General features: G+C 47.3%; 1 protein-coding gene across 2 annotated transcripts in view; it reads right to left on the bottom strand.

The window, feature by feature from the left end:
- The window catches only part of ArgRS (arginine--tRNA ligase-like protein), a 277,968-nt gene that overhangs the window by 23,022 nt on the left and 234,676 nt on the right, over window positions 1-20,270 (bottom strand). For both annotated transcript variants that reach the window (XM_069327302.1, XM_069327303.1), the window contains 2 exons: window positions 15,252-15,358; window positions 10,674-10,840 (listed from right to left, as the gene is read on the bottom strand). In XM_069327302.1, coding sequence (XP_069183403.1) covers window positions 10,674-10,840; window positions 15,252-15,358 — 274 coding nt within the window. The remainder of the gene's footprint in view (window positions 1-10,673; window positions 10,841-15,251; window positions 15,359-20,270) is intronic.

The raw sequence follows: 20,270 nt of genomic DNA on the forward strand, positions 1-20,270 counted from the left end.
AGACAGCTGTCCGCCAGGACGCAGGACACACCCTGGACATGAACCTCACGGTTAGCCAAACCCCTGTGGTTCCAGCAAGAACCGCCAGAGAACAGTCCGAACAGAGCTGAATGGTAGAGCACCAAGTGACTCAAACCCTCCGAAGCGCAAACCAGACAGCCACAAACTCCCGAACCGTACTGTGAGCCCGACGGACGGACAGACTCCACCAACCTCGGCCGACCTGGCGAGCACTGGTCACAAAGCCCCAGCCAAGAGATAACCCGTCCGTGAACACATCGAGCGAAGGCTCGGGGATGTCCCAAGGCACGGAACCCCGAAAACCCCAAAGAGGAAGCTGGTGACGCAGCTCCAACACAAGATCCCCGGAGAAACGAACCCAACGAATGCAAGAGGCGGAGGGGAGTCTCCGAAGGAAGATGCCAATGTTTGCTTCGGCAAACAGATGCCAAAGCCAAACCTGACTCCGCGGGCAGACCAGCACGTCGAAGTTCAGACTCCCGCACAACTGCTCAAGCAACCGCTGAGCAACCCGGGACCCCCTCATGTACACCCGAAGGCGGGACCACAGCCGCAGTAACACTTCTGGAGGGAAAGACAAGGAGTGGCCCAATAGTCCTAAACAAGGCCCAGGTTTGAACCCGGAATGGAAACAGATGGAATGACCTCCAGATCACCAGGAAACCAAACCCGGCGATCTCGAAAGAACCACAACCCAGGCGTGCAGACAAGCGGACTGACTGGGAGCCCACACCAGCCAGTCGTCAAGGTAGGCCAGACACCGAATCTCAGACTCAGACAGGGCACTAAGATCCGGTAAAGATGAAAAAAAAAGGAAAAAAGTGCATATTACTAAATAGGGAAGGCAACAAAAGCAGCATGCCTGAAGCCCCACCACCAACTGTGCCAGTCCCAGAAAACTGGAGAGGAACGTGCCAAGAAGTGACCTAGAGGTCCCGGGCCACCATCCAGGCACCCGGCCCCAACAGAAGCCGGACAGGAGACTACAGTCCTCCGAGGAGGGCAAAGAATCCAGGGCGCAGACTGAAGAAGTCCAAAAGAACTGCAGATGCGAAAGGCCCATGACTGCAAAGAGCTGACGGGAACCCCAGAAGGATGGGGCGGATCGATCACGTCCAACGCACCCACTAAGATGACATGATGATGCGCAGGGGAAGAAGCCCACCCCGCCAGCTCTGAACCCCCCCAAAGGGGAAGAAGCCGTCCATCGACGCCACCAGAGGCCGGAAGACAACCAAAAGCGCCCACCAACAGCGGGACCATGCGAGAGTCAACAGAGCAAGCTGCTCCCCCAGCGCCCCGTCAACAGAGAAGGGAACAGAACTCCTTCCGAAAGAAAAAGTACACACATATGCACATTATGTATATACACATACATATACATATACACAAACACACAAGATATGTTACACACACACTGTAAAGGAAGTCAAACACTGCAGCAACCAAGATAAAACAAACATTAGGCTAGAAGTGAGGAAAGAATTGGCATCTAACCCGAAGTTGGTGCAAAACACAGTTGATCGGAGTAAGTCCCTGATCATTTTTGGCTGCAAAGAAAAGGCGATAACATCTAGGTCAGAAAGAGCTGTAGAAGAAGCTAAAGTAGTAGATAAAATTGTTGGTCTCGTAGAAGGTCTTACAACCATAGAGAATGTGTGCGACTACAGGAGAATAGGCAGGTACATAAAAGGGAAAGATCGACCTTTGAGGATCACCCTAAATGGTGCCAAACAGATGGAAGAAGTACTAAGGAATGCTAGAAAATTGCAAAGTGATGAGGATGGGAAAGGGTGGTCGTTAAGACGAGATCTTTCAAAAGAAGATAGAGAGAAGCTGAAACTGAACCTCGCCGAGGCAAAACATTTAAATGAGAGCAGGAATGAAGAAGAAATAAATTCTTTTTTCTACAAAGTGATAGGGGTAGGCAAACCAGTAAAGTGGTACATAAAGGCAAACCAACAAAATCAATAGAGAGAGGGGGAGTGAAGAATAAGGAGAGGGGGAACAAGTTCCTGAAGATTTCATACACCAACATAGATGGAGTGAGATCGAAGATACTGGAGTTAAGTGATGTAATACAGCTACAGACACCAGACATTGTTGCACTCACGGAGACAAAACTTGAAGATGTAATTTTAAATGAGGTCATATTCCCAAGGGGCTACTCAATTTGGAGACGGGACAGAAAAATTAGGAAAGGCGGTGGCGTTGCTGTGCTGGTGAAAGAACACCTAAAGGTGAAGGAAATAATGACTGCCAATCCACAAGAAGTTGACATAATAGCACTAGAGATCTGTCATGAGGATGATAAACTAATGTTAATAAATGCATATAGTCCACCGCCAAGCAGCACATGGTCAAAGGAGGAGCTAGATAGTAAACGTGAAGGTCTTATAACAATAATGAGAGAGATTATAGCAAGAGCGGATAACGATAGATCACGACTGTTGATAGTCGGTGACTTCAACTTGAAATCCATAGACTGGGAAGCATATGAAGCTAAAACAGAAGATTTTTGGACCTGTAAATTTGTAGACCTCATCCTGGAAACATTCTTGTATCAACATGTTAAACAAGCTACGAGAATGAGGGAAGGGGACGTTCCTTCCATGCTAGATTTGATATTTACCAGGAAGGAGGAAGAGATATTTGACATTCAGTACCTTCCTCCCTTGGGTAAAAGTGACCATGTCTTTTTGGGAATAAAGTATGCAATGCTTTATAAGCTGGAAGAAAATAAGGAGGTTGAAGCAGTTGAAAAACCAGACTTCAGGAGAGGACATTATGGTGACCTTAGAAATTTTTTTAGTGAGTATAATTGGACAGACTTGATGCTAGGCAAGGAAGTGAATGAGATGTATGTCAAGTTTTGTGAAATATATGATAAAGGCACAAAAAAATTTATACCAAAACAGAGATGCAGGGCCAGAAAACAGGATTGGTTCGACAGAAATTGTGAGAGGGCCAGAGATCAAAAGACACAAAAATGGAATCAGTATAGGAAGAGGCCAAACCCCCAAACATACCAGCGATACAAAGATGCGAGAAACAACTATACAGCAGTAAGGAGAGAGGCAGAAAGAAATATTGAAAAAGGGATAGCGGATAAATGTAAAACAGAACCGGGCCTATTCTACAAATTCATAAACAACAAATTGCAGGTAAAGGATAATATCCAGAGGTTGAAAATGGGAAACAGATTCACGGAAAATGAAAAGGAAATGTGTGAAACATTAAATGAAAAGTTCCAAAGTGTGTTTGTACAAAATGAAATCTTCAGAGAACCAGACACAATAAGAATTCCAGAGAACAACATAGAGCGGATAGAGGTGTCTAGAGATGAAGTGGAAAATATGCTAAAGGAGCTCAGTAAGAACAAAGCAGCTGGCCCAGATGGAGTTTCACCATGGGTTCTGAGAGAATGTGCATCTGAGCTCAGCATTCCACTTCACCTGATCTTTCAGGCATCCCTGTGTACAGGAATCGTAGCAGACGTGTGGAAACAGGCTAACATAGTTCCAATCTACAAAAGTGGCAGCAGGGAAGACCCCCTCAACTATAGACCTGTATCATTGACAAGTGTAATAGCGAAAGTATTGGAAAAACTAATCAAAACTAAATGGGTAGAACACCTGGAGAGAAATGATATAATATCAGACAGACAGTATGGTTTTCGATCTGGAAGATCCTGTGTATCGAATTTACTCAGTTTCTATGATCGAGCCACAGAGATATTACAGGAAAGAGATGGTTGAGTTGACTGCATCTATCTGGACCTAAAAAAGGCTTTCGACAGAGTTCCACATAAGAGGTTGTTCTGGAAACTGGAAAATATTGGAGGGGTGACAGGTAAGCATCTATCATGGATGAAAAATTTTCTGACTGATAGAAAAATGAGGGCAGTAATCAGAGGTAATGTATCGGAATGGAGAAATGTCACAAGTGGAGTACCACAGGGTTCAGTTCTTGCACCAGTGATGTTTATTGTGTACATAAATGATCTACCAGTTGGTATACAGAATTATATGAACATGTTTGCTGATGATGCTAAGATAATAGGAAGGATAAGAAATTTAGATGATTGTCATGCCCTTCAAGAAGACCTGGACAAAATAAGTATATGGAGCACCACTTGGCAAATGGAATTTAATGTTAATAAATGTCATGTTATGGAATGTGGAATAGGAGAACATAGACCCCACACAACCTATATATTATGTGAGAAATCTTTAAAGAATTCTGATAAAGAAAGAGATCTAGGGGTGGTTCTAGATAGAAAACTATCACCTGAGAACCACATAAAGAATATTGTGCAAGGAGCCTATGCTATGCTTTCTAACATCAGAATTGCATTTAATTACATGGATGGCGATATACTAAAGAAATTGTTCATGACTTTTGTTAGGCCAAAGCTAGAATATGCAGCTGTTGTGTGGTGCCCATATCTTAAGAAGCACATCAACAAACTGGAAAAGGTGCAAAGACATGCTACTAAGTGGCTCCCAGAACTGAATGGTAAGAGCTACGAGGAGAGGTTAGAAGCATTAAACATGCCAAAACTAGAAGACAGAAGAAAAAGAGGTGATATGATCACTACATACAAAATAGTAACAGGAATTGATAAAATCGACAGGGAAGATTTCCTGAGACCTGGCACTTCAAGAACAAGAGGTCATAGATTTAAACTAGCTAAACACAGATGCCGAAGAAATATAAGAAAATTCACCTTCGCAAATAGAGTGGTAGACGGTTGGAACAAGTTAAGTGAGAAGGTGGTGGAGGCCAAGACCGTCAGTAGTTTCGAAGCGTTATATGACAAAGAGTGCTGGGAAGACAGGACACCACAAGTGTAGTTCTCATCCTGTAACTACACTTAGGTAATTACTTAGGTAATTACACACACACAGAAGGATGGGAGTGTAGCTCTCATCCTGTAACTACATTTAGGTAATTACACAGCGTACACATGTACATGTGTACACACACACATACCTTGTAAAAGAAAAGTACAAGTCGCCAACCAGTGGGCAGAGAGCACCACGCCGGCCAGGCAAAGAAGGCACAAAACTGCATCAATAGGCCCACCTCGACAGCAAAACCTCAAAGTCTCAGCACGACCACAACATGTGCCAAGACCCAAAAAGATCAGTCTGCAAGCCAGGAAGACCCCGGAACCCCAGAAGGCAGAACCGGGTCACACGAGGAAACAAAGCCCCCTGAACCCACAAAGGGGGCCCCAAGAGGAAGAAATCTCCGGAACGAAACCAAAGAATACAAAGGAACCCAGAATCGAGCCAGGGGGAGCCCAAACCACCACATTTGCCAGCGGAGAACACCACAGAAAGGCAAAGCACAGCCCCCAGACAGAACCCCCTGGGAAAACGGTCATAACAGACCAAAAACCGAGGGACAAGGTGTGGGAGCAAGCATACCAGCCAGGGGACACTGAGCCCAAACCCAAAGGCCCAGACCCAAAACAGACAAAATGGAAAACCCATTGTAAAAGCAACACCCAAACTTTGCCAGAGGAACAGGCAACGGGCAGAAAACACCAGAAACGCAAAGAAACGACAACAGGAGAATAAAAACCCCTGAAAAAAGGTGAAAACTCACCCAAGAAGCTCGCTTGTACACCCAGTTGCATGTAAACATACCGCAACGCCGCGCCTGGCCACGCCAGGAAACCGGCAGACGAAAATGGCCGCCAGCAGGGGCTGTGACTGACGCTAAAGATACAAAAACACGCCAGCTAAAGTGGGAAGCAAGTAGACTGGATGGGCGAAATATGCCGCCAAACAGCAGAAAACCCAGGCAGGGGCAAACCACTCCAGAACTGCTAGCAGGCATCCCCCACAGCCCCGGGAACCAACAACAGAGGCCCCGGGGCAGAGCCGTCCTCCAAGCCCTCCGCCCTTAAAGAAAAGCAAGAGTCCATGGGAAAGGCAGCAAGAAAGAGCCGCTGGTAAGACCCAAAAGCCTTGGCAGGAGGAACCGCCTCGAAAAACCTCCATCCCCCCAACCCGAACAGGGCAGCCCCCGAAAACCGCCCGAGTCTCGGCCCCAACTAAACCCTGCCCCGACCCCGAAACCCACAGACAGTCCGGAGCCGGGAACAGGGAGGGAAAGGGGCGAACAGCACCTAACCAAATGGGGCGGCCTCAGGGCATCCGAGTGGGAAACCAACCTAGCATGTTGCAGCAACCTAACCTAGCTTGTAATACGGATGCCGCCTGTACTCTGAACAGTAATAACATCAGGAGAGTACTGGAGAACAAGCAAAGAATCTCTCGCAAGACTTCGGGTCAAGGTGTCAGTGACCCAACAGGCAGTACGACAGAGGTAAAAATGGCGACTGTCACCCGGAGACAAAGGCACAGCAACCAACGATCCCGTACAAGACAGGTTGGAACCCGGAACACATTCAATGGTCCCGTGAGCCCAGACAGGGGTTTCCAGGGCCTGTAGGCTGACTGCTTCGGGAAGCCCGGGCAAGGTGTTGCTAACCGGTTAAGAAACCCAAACATTACAAGAGGGTAGAAAATAGCACTGAAAACCCCTGCGACGTGTACAATCACGGGGCCCTAGCAGAGGGCCACCAAACACTACCAGTGGAACTATAGCCACACTAGGCAGACCCCCACTAGGCATGAAAATAAAAACAAAAGAAAACCCCCACAAAAGTACACTGTCTCCAGAGGCAACAGGAACCAGCCGCCGCTTAGGTGGCAGGCTGTGCAACACCTTGACACCCTAACCAGCACAATACCAATCCCTACCCAGGGCCAAACAAGGGCCCCAAGCCCCAGCTGGCCCCTAGGGCGAGGCAAATGCCGAGCAGCAGGAACCTCTACGGGAACGGTTCCCGAACGCCTCAGAGAAGATAACCCTGTTACGCAAGGGCAGTACTCACAGGGCGCTTAGGGAAGTCAGCCACTAAGCGCATGCAGCCCTGGCACTGATGAGGTACTCCTGGTCACCGCACAACACAACACACGGCAGTGAACGCCATACAAGGCAAACACCGCCTAGGAAACTGAGGCCAGAGAAGCGTCTATCCCGGTTGACATTAGCTTACGAACTGAAGCTTGGCAGCCGGCGTGGTAGGTCTGGGGCTCCCCCCTCCCCCTCTCGGGGCGGGGAGGGCTGCGTGGACGATCGGCGCGGCAGTAAAGTGTGATGTTTACTTGTTTCCTTGTGATTGTAGGGAGTTACTACCTCTCTGTTCGTTTTTTTGTTTTAGTTTTTTACCATGTGGGGTTTGTTTTGTTATGCCTACCTTTCTGGGTGTCTAACCCCGGTCGATGGCAGATAAGGAAAACCCCAACCACAAAGGGGTTTTCCAGGGCCATTGCTCCCTGAAACCTCTCTGAAGGGGCCAGGTTCTGGCACTAGTCCCTGGTAGGTCTGAACTCCTTAGCTAATGACCCGGTCTAATATAACATACATTAGCCCGATAAGCTCCAGGGAGCCGTTGGGGCTTCCCACAGAAAAAGCGTTAAATTGCAACCGTGAAGGCCTTGCAGTCAGGAAACGCCACCATGTACAGCAGCAAATGCTGAGACCACTCTTGATCTTGAGGTTATCTTGAGATGATTTCGGGGCTTTAGTGTCCCCGCGGCCCGGTCCTCAACCAGGCCTCCACCCCCAGGAAGCAGTCCGTGACAGCTGACTAACTCCCAGGTACTTATTTACTGCTAGGTAACAGGGGCATCAGGGTGAAAGAAACTCTGCCCATTGTTTCTTGCCGGCGCCTGGGATCGAATCCGGGACCACAGGAACATGCGTCCAGTGTTTTGTCCGCTCAGCCACCGGCTCCCTAACATGAAGAAGTCAATATCTGGGTGTCTAAACATCTTGTAAAGCCAAGGAAATGAAGCGGTATCAATGATTCAATCTGTGGAAGGAAAGGGAACAGAGAAAGACCATCGACCAAGATGTTGAACACTCCATGGACTTGAACAGCGTGAAGGTGCAAAACCCAAGAACTCGGCAGACAAGCTACTCGAAGCGACCAGCTCCGAAGACCTGTGGACTGAAGACATCCCCCCGGTCGAGACAATGAACCATGGGAAAACAGTCTGAATGGAGTCGGATCACTGAGCCTGGGGGAATCCAAACCCACTGCAGCGCCTACCACACAGCCGCAAACTCCTACACAGTACTGTGCACCTGACGAAGGGAAAGGAGCCAACGACCCTGGCTGAGGCGTCTGTGAAAACGTTGAGCGAGAAAGGAGGAAGACTCCAGGGAATCAAACCTCGAGAAACTGGAAGAGCAAGCTAGAGATGCAGCAGCTAGCATGGGGACTCCTGAAGCCCGCACCCAGCGATCGCATGAGCTGTGAAAGGGGGGCTGCCCCAAAGGATCCAGAACAACCTCCAAAGCAAAACCCTTCCCAACGGGTAAACCTGAAGAACAAAGTTCAGGCTCCTGCACAGCTGCCTGAACAACTGCCAAGTCATCCACACCCCCCTCAACACCAGCAAACAGCTGCTAGAGCTGGATCAAGGCTGCAGGAGGCAGGGAAAGCCATGCTAACCAAGAATCCCAAGTCAAGTCTTCGAATCAGCACCTTCAACTCTATGTGGCTCCATTCTCCAATTCCCCACAGCCCTAACTGTGGATGCCTTTCAGTTGGACAGGATGCAATGAGGTTTCTGTTGTTCCAGGTCCTGGCCAGGTTGGAGTCCTACCAGGACAAGATGGTCCTTCTGGCTCCTTGGAAGCCAGCCCAACTTTAGTTTCAGGCGATACTTGCTCTGTGTCCAACCCCAGATATTTTTCTGCAGCTCCGTCTCTTTCGAAGATTAACCTTATAATGTACCTCATTGGTTTAAACTTCTTGTTTCCTTGTGTCAGGTATTTCATGCATATTTTATCACCATCTTCATGGTGAGCAGGTGGCTAGTTGATGGTGTCCCACCTGCATCCGACTTCATAGCAACAGTATGAGGTTTCTCTGCATTCTTTTTTTCTGATTCATTTCCACTCATCGTTACTTTTTGGTCTCCATTAGTGTGAAGTTTTTGTTCCTTTCTTTGTTGTTTCTTGATCAGCATCTTATACCATATACTGTCGCCTCAAATCATTTAGTGATGATGGAGCTGCTGCTGCTGCTTGCATTTAACATCAACATTTTCTCTGCACCATTTCAGAAGCTGTCCGGTGCATAGTTTCACCTTCGGCCAGCTCATTTGGCACATGAACCCACTTAACACTTTCGCGCTCCAGCGAATAGAAAAAAACTTTCCCCTTGTGCTCGCACCGTTTCGGGCGATCGAGCGGCAACATTTAAAAGTGTATACTCTTGTCACTGTCCTGACGTTAATTTTCGATGTACGCATTTCATTTTTGTACCAATGTGTTCGCAATAGAATGTTCCAGAAGAACATAAGTATAAAATGTCACCAAAACATAAGTTAGATCAGCACCAAATAAAAAACTACGTCGATCACTAGCCGTGAGCGCCAGACAGCAACGAAATGTTTCTACTATCTTCAGGGTTGTCAACTCCACACTTGTCCTACAGGGTTAATTTTGGTATCACTGAAATTGCAACAAAATTCTCTACATGGACATAGGCATATAAATATAGAATCAATGTCGCAGCCCACCCACAAAAGTGTGGGAAGTGGCTGAAGTGTTACCCGCGGCGGCATATCGGCGAAACCCGCATTGAAAAGTGTATATTCAATTCACTGTCCTGACATTATTTTTCGATGTACGTATTTCATTTTTGTACCAATGTGTTCGCAATAGAATGTTCTAGAAGAACATAAGTATAAAACGTCACATAAGGATGCGTTCGACCGGCAACAATTAAAAAAACTTCGTATATTATACTCGTCGTGTCAATAATACAATTGTTTTACCACGATGATTCACTGCCATGCCGTTCTCCCAAATAAGCTCTTCGGCTATTAGAGAAAACGTAAATTTCACGGCGAACATTTGTAAACTATCTCCAAGTAGATCGGATAGAAATTGGAATTTATACAAATATTTTTTCTCGAGACTCCAGCTGGAGTCACCCATGCGGACACAAGAGAAAACTTGGTGATGATGTCCAGTGCCACCGCTGGGCGAAAGTGTTAATTCTTGGGGAGCATACTTGCCTTTATTCTCCTCTTCAGTTTAGTGTCCCTTTAGGTCTGGGATTCCTTTTTAATAGCTATTTTCCTGTTGGCTTTTGCCTCCAATTGTAGGGTTTGGGAGCTTCAAGCTCTTCTATGAGGACATAGTAATTAGATTAGATAATTTAAACTTTTCAGTAGTAGAGTATACATGATCATACATATATCTTTGCATGTGATAAGGTAAACACCCACTGCTTTTGGGCCTAAGTTTTTCACTGTATTGAGAAGAAATACATTAAAGCTATCTTATGTCTAAACTGCATAGTATCCTAATGGCTGAATTCAAATAGCACCCCTAAGGGCTGAACCAAAACAGCACAATACCCCAAAAGTTGAATTAAATTCCACAGCATCCTAGCAACTGAATTAAAATAACATGGCAGTCACAAGGGATGGTAAAGTACTCACTTGAGTCAACTTGATATCAACCAATCAAGAGGAAACCCTATTTAGATAACATTTATTTTATAAAAACATAATTTGCAATGCACTGGTTCAGAGCTTAGGACTTACCTCATAAAGATATTCACATAACGGGTGGAGATACAAGTCTTCTGTGATTCGAACAAGAATGTCTGGAAGCCTAAGGATGGTACGAGCTAGTTTCCATTCTTTCTCATGGTCAAGGTCAATGGGCTTCTTTTTGGCTTCAGCTATAATTTCATCTCGATTCACACCAGCTGATTAAATAAGTTTACATTATTAATAAAATTTAGCCAAGAAAATTTAGAAAAATCTACAAAATTATACAGTATATGAATAGGACAGAAGGTGCTTGTTAAAATGTTATTAGAAACAGCTTACTATACTTAAGAAAAAATATTGTCCTGTATTGCCGGCGATCCACCCTTCAGTTCTTAGGCTGGATGTCAAAATAAGAGAAAACACAACCATCCAGAGGGAGGGAGGGTGCAGGGGAACCTCCGGGTCTCACCCAGAAAAAGGCGTTTCATTACATTCAACGCTGGTTTTCTTGGGAAAGCCCCATCGGCTCCCTGGAGCTAACTACCCAAAGATAATGGAAAACAGGGACTTACCGGGGAGGCGATCGGTCCTCGCTCCTCAACTTGAAGCCAAGACAACTAGTTGCAATCGGCGATCCAATGCAACGCAGGCCCTTCGAGGTCCAGGAACAATGACAAGGTATTGAGCGGCCAGAATCCTGTCCGACCTCCAAAAACCCCGCGCCCGAATGTCAACCCATGACATGTTGCCAAAGACGACAGCCAAAGCAGCAAACTTACGAACATCGTGGGCACGAAGATAGACCGCAGGCTGGCTAGACTTGATAACCCTGCGAACGACCTGGGAGACCAGCGCCCGGGAACAGAGAAGGAGGGAAACCGGGTCAACCCAAAGTGCATCCCTGGACACCACAGCCACGACGCACAAATAACACTGGAGAGCCGCAACCGGAAATAACACATGATGAACCCCAGGCCGAACAAACCAAGCATCAACCACCCAAGGACCCCCCCGGAAAGCAGCAGACTCATTTTTCGCAAGAAAATAAGAAAACGACTGCAGACGAATAAACCTACCACCATAATCAAAAGAGCAGAAATCCCTACGCCAGAGAGCATGAAGCCCCCTGACCCGACCCCCAGAGGCCAATACCAACAGGAAAAAAAAGTCTTAGAGAAACAATCCTGAACCGAAGGGGCCACTTAAAACCAAGGAGAAGAGAGAAAGGAGAGCACCCAATCCCACGACCAGGATGGCTCAGGAGCAGCTTGAGCAGGCCGGAGGTGAAACAACGCATGAGACAGCATACGGAATGGAGCAGTAGTAACAATACCGAATGCAAGCTGCAGTGGTTCCACCAGCGCTGCACGATACGAGGCAACAGTATTCGGCATAAGATGATGGTCCTGGAACAACCACGAAAGGAAGGACAAGACAACCTTATCAGAAACCGAAGTACATCTATGCAGTGATAGGAAAACCGGAAGGACTGCCAGGAAACTTCATACTGCCACCGAGATGAAGCACGCAGGTGGGAGACCAACAACAAATCCCCCTGCACACCATACAAATGATGATAGACCAGAGTCAGAAACACAGACAGGAAGACTCGAGAAGAACGAATGAACTAGCCTCGTACCAGGCTGGACTGATCTGCTAAAAGAGGTGGAGTCGCAGGAAGACACTCAGGTTCGGACACCGAGCAAGCAGCGCCTGAAACCAAGGCTGGGCTGGCTATCAAGGAGCCAGAAGGACAACTCTTCCCTGGTAAGTTTCCAAGTGAGCCTGGAGCAACAGCTGAACCTGGGGAAAGAGGTACAGGTAACCCCAACTCACCCAGTCCTTCCTGAAGGCGTCGACCCCGATGGCCTCGCAGGTGGGGAAGGGCGCCATGTATACCGGAAAACACCTTGACCATGCCGACACAAAGAGATCCTATGAGACTTCCGGAGGCCCGCACGTCCGGCAGAGCCAACTGAACGAGGCAGCGTCAACTGTCCATTCCGTAGAAAGGGAAATGAACCGGGACAGGCCATCCGCTAGGACACTGGACACCCCCTGAACATGAATCGCCAGGAGAGCCAAACCGAGAACTCAATAGACGAGTCACCCAAAGTGACTAGACCCAAAGTACCACGGACCGCATCGAACCCCCCCCCCCTGTGGTTCAGGCAATGAACCACTGAGTAAGAGAGGGGAGGCAGTCTGAATGGAACCAGATCGTCGATCCGTGAGCGACCCGGATTCTCCGAAACGACATCCACACAGCCGCGAACTCCGAACCATGCTGAGAGACCTTCGGAAGGATGGACCCCACCGTCCCTGGCCAGCCTGGTGAGCACTGGTCAGGTTGGTTGGTTGGTTGATACGTGATCACAAAGCCTCAGCCCAGAGACGACACGTCCATGAACACATCGAGTGAGGGTACGGGTAGGCGCCAAAGCACTGAACCCCGAAAAACCCGAAGAGGCCGGTAACACGGCAGCCGACGCAAAGCCCCCCTGGAGGCCAAATCCAGCTGTTGTGATAGGCGGAAGGGACGCCCCCGAAGGATTGGAACAGCTGACGAAGCCACACCCGACCTGGTGGGTAGACCATCACGGCAAAGTTCAGGCTTCTGCACAAACCCACGAGCAACAGCCGCGTGACCCAGGAGCCCCTCAAAAACAGACGAAGGCGGGAATGCAGCCGAAACAGAGCTGCCGGAGGGAGAGACTAGGAAGCGGTCCGAGTGTCCCACACACACAAGACCCAGCCAAGACTGAACCTGAGAGGGAACCTTATGGGACCACCGCCAGTTAACCAATAACCCGAACCTGGCAAGCTGGAAAAGAACCAAATCACTGGTGAGCAGACACACGGACTGGCTGGAAGCCCAAACCAGTCAGTCATCGAGGTAGGCCAGAACCCGAACACCTAACAGATGCAGGCGAGCAACCACGACTCAAGTAAGGTATGTGAAAACACAAGGCGCCAGATTCAAGCTGAATGGAAGGCAATAAAAGCTGTAACCTTGATGTCCCACAACAAAACCGAGCCAGTGCCTGAACCTCGAATGAATCGGGACATGCCAATACGTGTCCTTGAGGTCCAGGGACACCATCCCAGCGTCCGGCTCCAACAGAAGACGGACCTGGGACAGAGTAGTCATCCGAAAGGAAGGGCAATAAACCCACAAGTTCAGACGGGAAGAGTCCAGAATGAACTGGAGGTCTGCAAAGTCCTGTTTCGGAACCAGAAACAGGCACGAAACCCAACTGAGAGATGAGGTCATTTCAACCACGCCCAAGCGAACCCATTCCGAGATGACTCGACAGAGCTTTTTGTTTTGAACATTTTGAACAAAGTTTTTTAACTTTTTTTTTCTTTGTCCTTAGAACATTTGGTTGACAGAGCCCAGATGCATTGGGAAATTGTCCAAAACACCGGTTTGTGCTTCAGAGAAGCTGCAGCAGCCTTGCGAGGGCAGTAGCACTCCAGGTTGGAATTCTGTTAACCATGTCATGGTGCAGTCAACTAAGGCACGTTTGGGAACATTCCGTATGTAGGTTCGAACCCTCATCATAACCCTTATGGATTTGTTCATTTGATGCATCACGCTATTATGATTTCTGTGTGTAGTGTAGTGCAAGGTAATTGTTGTGAAGGCAAAGGATCTGTATCATTGGCAAGGGCTGGTTCAACAGTCTCTACCATTCAAGTGGATGGAGCAGCCACTGTACATGGGGCTATGGCATTTGTGCGATTCGGAAAGATCAGAATACTTAAACATCAGCGACAGGACTGACTCAGCCAGGATGCCACCTGTTTGATGACTCCCTGATGCCATCTCACTGAGATGGCTTCAGGGAGCTACCAAGGGCTACCCAAGAAACAGCCGGGAAGATGGAAGAAATCGTAAAGAACAGAAAATAGTGATCCAGTGTAAGGAAGAAAGGTAAACGCCTTTTCAAAGGAAATACCAAATCTAGAGTTCGAGTAAGCTATCAAGGCAGTAATGTTAAAGAGACTGATTGGGCAATATTGCGCATTACCCAATCAGATTGGGCAATGAACAATGAACTGCAATGTTAATGAGAGTCTAATGCAGTTAGGGTATTATCACCTCAATCACAGATCATTTGCATTGTTACTCAATGGTATGTAACTTTCTTCAAGCAGCGGTTGATTTTGTTGCACTTATGCATTCAGGAGATTTTTTTCCTTGTTTCTGGTTGATCTTTGATCCCCAAACTCACCTTACCTCAAAGTGAACCAGATTCTGGTCCTGGCTCCCAGTAAGCATTGTTGGGTCTCAGAAGTCTGGTGCATCTCCCTGAAGCTTGAATGCCCTAGCATTTACCTTGGGGAGCTACTGATGGGACCTTCCTAGAAAAGCTTTATAGCCATGGAGGACAAGAAGCAGCAAGTTCTACCATTATCTTCTGAAGACTTGTACAAATTGGTGAAACTCCGGACAAAACATTCTGATGCTCCCCAAAGTCTAAGTCAATGATAGTTCAATTTCATGACAGCTACAACACCCTATATAAAACTATTCCCATTCCAGGAGATGGTTTCCCCCATTCAAAGCGATGCGCTACTTGAGCTACAGCATTATAATTACACAAACACAAAAGAATTTACCTGTCCTAGCAATGGAGCGTATCCTTGTCAGAGCATAAAGTAAATATGCTGCAGTGTTACCTCTAAAATCCAGCATACGGTCAAAAGAGAATATATAATCTCGTGCCCTGAAAAAAAAAAAAATCATATGAATAAGATGAAAATTATAATGAACAAAACACATTACTGTATATGAACACAGTTTAATGAATAAGACCAAACAATATGTTGAAATAAAAATGAGTAAGTAAATAATTATCAAAACAAGGCACCAAACCGGGAAGGCTATGTAGCACCATCAAATGTGCAGAATAATCAGAGGGCGCTAAATATCACCAAGGATGCCAATACGGGAACAAAAACGCATAAGGCGAACGATATCAAAAGTATCCGAGTCACCAAGAATTCTATTGAGGGACAGGTGACCGCGAGGGGCGGTCGGAAAGCAAGACACACGCTCGTCCTGGAAGTCAGGACATTCAAGAAGGACATGCACGACCGTAAGAGGGACAATGTAACTAGGACAATAGGGAGCAGGGCGGCGCTCCATCAAGTGACCATGGGTTAAGCGAGTATGGCCAATACGCAACCTCGCCAGAGCCGTTTCCCAACGCCGGTTACGGTGGTAGGAGGACGGCCACTGTCGGAAAATCCGACACCATTTAATATCATACAGACAGATAATAATTGCTGCTGTATTACCAACAAGTTACCCATAGAAAATGTAACTTGTAGTGGAATTACCGTCTAAAGAAAACGGGATATCATCACCACATACCATTATAAATTCACCAGCTATTCTGGTGGGAATTATTCTTAAATACATGAGTCTTTGGACTTTACCATCAGAAAAACATCTCATATAAATTAACTTAATTATCAATATTAAAGTAGAGTAAATGTGACCCTTCTATCACTTATTGACATCTGGACAATGTAGGCCAGGCGTCAGTGAGGAAAGGGGGCAGCCATTGTTGTGTCACCTCCGAGACGTGTGGAGCAAATTCGGCTCCTATTATATCTGGACAATGTCGGCCAGTAGCGTCAATAGTATGGAGTGTTAGACATTGCCATTGTTGATATTAGACCAGAGGCTCACAGGAGCAAATACGGCTCCTGTTAAATTTACTTGGACGTAGTGTTATGGAAACCAAAGGTGTACCATCTTCAACACGCTGTCAACAAATCAAGTTAAGTGTTCTTTCCGAAACCCATTATCTATCATTAGTGGCCATTAATGTCATTGGGTAGGGTTAGCCAGTTAGAGCACGAGATAGCCTCAAACTAAAGGTAATTAAGCCAGGTCTTTATTGTTCCATGTACAGTATTTTCTCTGATATACCTGTCATATATAGGTATCTGGCTTTACAGCTAGCGCCCTTTTGACAGGTCAAGACGAGGAAGCAAGACTTTGTGCACCAGTTACTGGGTGATGGAAGCTACCTCAAAGAGGATAATGTGGAGTCTACACCCTAGTTATACCTGGTGGACTAACCTGCTGTACTATAAGATACGGAACCTCTTCAATGTATGTAGTCTAATACTGTAGTTTGATTGGCTGCATATATATAAATTAAATTAATATAAACCCCCCCTAATGTGTAGAGGATCGATTTGTGAGATTAAGAGATTATTGCAGAAATACAGTCCACTTATCATTATACAAATTGCTATCGAAGTATACAAATTAACGTAAATATAAATTCATATAAATTAAATAAATATAAATCTCACAGGTCGGTTCCCACAGCCACGAGGAAACACAACATTTAAGAGTACGTAGTTTGTTACCAGTAACAGACGACCAAGAAGCCTGCCAACGGGTAAGGACGGAGGAATGGATAACCGGGTAAAAGTCGGAATATGGAATACCTTTACGAGAGATGGGACAAGAGCGGACAGCTTCCTTGGCGGCAGCATCCGCACGCTCATTTAAAGACACACCAATATGGCTGGGAACCCAACAAAACTCAACCGACTTAAATTTACCGTGAACAAGAAACAGCCAATGCTGGATCTCAACAACTACTGGATGAACCGGATTAAAGGACCCGAGAGCCATGAGGGCACTACGAGAGTCAACAACAACTACAAAGGAAGACTGACAACGAGAAAGCAGGAGACGAAGAGCATAGAGAATAGCATAAAGCTCTGCTGTAAAGATGCTAGTCTCCGGAGGTAAGCGACACATATAAGTGTGATCAGGAAAAACAACAGAGTAGCCAACACCATCCGCAGACTTAGACCCATCGGTGAAGACAGAAACGGAGCGGGAGTGAGAAGAAAAGTGCTCGAGGAAAAGGCGTTTTAGAACCGCAGGAGGGGTAAAAGCTTTAGTGGTACGGGTCAAGGATGTACAAAATTACGGCGGTCCTGGAGAGACAGGAAGCCAGTGTCAACATACAAGCTAAGGATGGGAGTCGAACGAAAGGCACCAGAACTGAGGCGCAACCCAGTATGGTGCAAAGCATCAAGACGGCGAAGAGTAGAAGGAGAAGCAGACGAGTAAGCAGGGCAACCATAATCGAGTTTAGACAGGACGAGAGAGGAATGTAAAGCAAGGAGAGTGCGCCTATCTGCCCCCCAAGAAGTATGGGACAAGACCCGAAGGAGGGTAAGGGGCTTAGAGCACTCAACACGGAGGTAAGAGATATGGGGAGACCAAGACAAACGAGTGTCAAGGAATAACCCCAAAAGCTTCGCGGAATCTTTGTATTCAAGGGGCTGACCATAAAGTGACAAAGAGGGACGAAGAACGACCCGTTTCCGCGTAAAAGTCATGGCACAAGTCTTAGAAGTAGAGAGCTTGAAGCCATGATCGGTGGCCCAAGAGGACACGGCATCAATTGCAAGTTGAAGCCGGCGCTGAAGGAGAGGCGAATCATCACCCTGACAGCAAAGGGTAAGATCATCGACATAGAGAGCGGAGAAGACACCAGAAGGAAGAGAGGAAAGAAGACCATTGAGGGCAACCAGAAAAAGAGTAGTGCTCAGAACACTACCCTGCGGCACACCTACGTATTGCTGAAAAGAGGCAGAGAGAGCGGTACCAAGGCGCACCCGAAAGGAACGACGAGAGAGGAAGCTGCGGAGAAAGAGAGGGAGATGACCACGAAGGCCAAAAGAATGAAGTTGAGATAGAATATGATATCGCCAAGTGGTGTCGTAAGCCTTTTCCAGGTCAAAAAGGACGGCAACAACGGAGGTCTTCGCGGCAAAAGCAGTACGAATATAGACCTCCAAGTTCACCAGGACATCTGTCGTGCTGCGGCACTTGCGGAAACCAAATTGAGAAGGGGAGAGGAGGTGATGGTGTTCCAGGAACCACATCAGACGAACGTTAACCATACATTCAAAGAGTTTGCAGACACAACTTGTGAGAGCAATAGGGCGAAAGTCCTTAGGGGAAGTACCCAGAGACCCCGGTTTGCAAACAGGGAGGACAACGGCATCGAGCCAGTCCTCAGGGACTGACGACGACTCCCAGATCCGATTATGCAGACTCAGTAAATACTGAGACGTGCACGGAGGGAGATGGTGAAGCATCTCATAATGAATACCATTGGAGCCCGCCGCCGTAGAACCGCAGAGGACCAGGGCAGAATGAAGTTCAGAGAGAGAGAAGGGATCATTATAGGGAAGCTGAAGATGAGTGCAGAAATCTAAAGGACGAGACTCAAGGACAGATTTACGAAGAAAGAAAGATTGGGGAAGATGAAGACCAAAGCTAACAGAAGAAAAGTGGGAACCCAGTTCGGAAGCGACCTGCAACGGGTCCGCCACAAGAGTATCATGGAGGTGAAGGACCGGTGAAACATCGGGAACGAACTTACCCGCTATCTTGCGGATACGCTTCCAGATCTGAGTCAGAGGGGTTTCGGACGTAATTGTTGAGACATAAGATGCCCAACATTCACGTTTAGCCGTACGGATGGCCCTACGGGCCACCGCACTCGCTTTCCGAAAGAAAAGAAAAGAATCGGTCGTCTGCCTATGGCGGTGCCTCTTCCAGGCTGCACGCTTACAGCGGACAGCCCGAGCACAGTCCGCATTCCACCAGGGAACGCACTTCCGTGGACCCCGAGAGGAAGAGCGAGGAATAGAGCAGAGGGCAGCGTTGAAGACAGTGTCATGAAAAAGGAGGAGAGCGCGAGGGAGAGGCAGAAGGGAGAGGTCAGAGAGAGCAGCACTGAGGGTAAATAGGGTCCAGTCCGCCTTAGCAAACTGCCACCTAGGGAAAGAGAGGGAAGGGCGAAAAGAGAAAAAGGAAACATGGATGGGGAAATGATCACTTATATGGAGGTCATCAAGAACCTGCCACGTGAAATCTAAGAAAAGAGAAGAAGAGCAGAGAGAAAGATCAAGACAAGAATTGGTGCGAGTCCGAGAGTCCAAATGAGTGGGCTCACCAGAATTCAAAAGAGACAGGGAAGAAGAGAGGAGAAACGGCTCAAGAAGGCGACCTCGGGTATTCGTCAGAACGTCACCCCAAAGAGAATGACGACAATTGAAGTCACCCAGCAGGAGCACAGGCTCCGGCAAGGGGTCTAGGAGGTGTTTCAAATCAGGAAGAGAGAGCGGGACACTCGGGGGGAGATAAATGGAACAAACTGTGTACCATTTCCCCACAAAGATACGGGCAGCAGAACAATGGAGAGGCGAAGGAAAAAGTAAAGGAACAAAGGGAACATCAGCACGAATCAAGAGAGCAGAAGAATTAGAAGCCCCAGCAACGGCTGGGGGGGGGGGGGGGGGGGAGGAGAGAAAGGAATAGCCACGAAAACGACCAGGACGAGCACCAAGCATCGGCTCCTGGAGACAGACACAAAGGGGCGAAAACCGCGAAATCAGAAGTTGGAGTTCGAGGAAATTGGTGTAATAACCTCGAACGTTCCATTGAAGAATGGACAACGACGAGAAGAGAAAGAACAAAAACAGAAAACAAGGAAGAAACAAAGGCGAAAGAGCAACAGAGCACGTTAAAGAATATCAGGGTCGGGATCAGGGTCAGCAAGTCAGGGTTAGGGGGCATGGGTAGAC

The sequence above is a fragment of the Procambarus clarkii genome, chromosome 19 (genome assembly GCF_040958095.1).
Source record: "Procambarus clarkii isolate CNS0578487 chromosome 19, FALCON_Pclarkii_2.0, whole genome shotgun sequence".
Taxonomy (NCBI): Eukaryota; Metazoa; Arthropoda; class Malacostraca; order Decapoda; family Cambaridae; genus Procambarus; species Procambarus clarkii.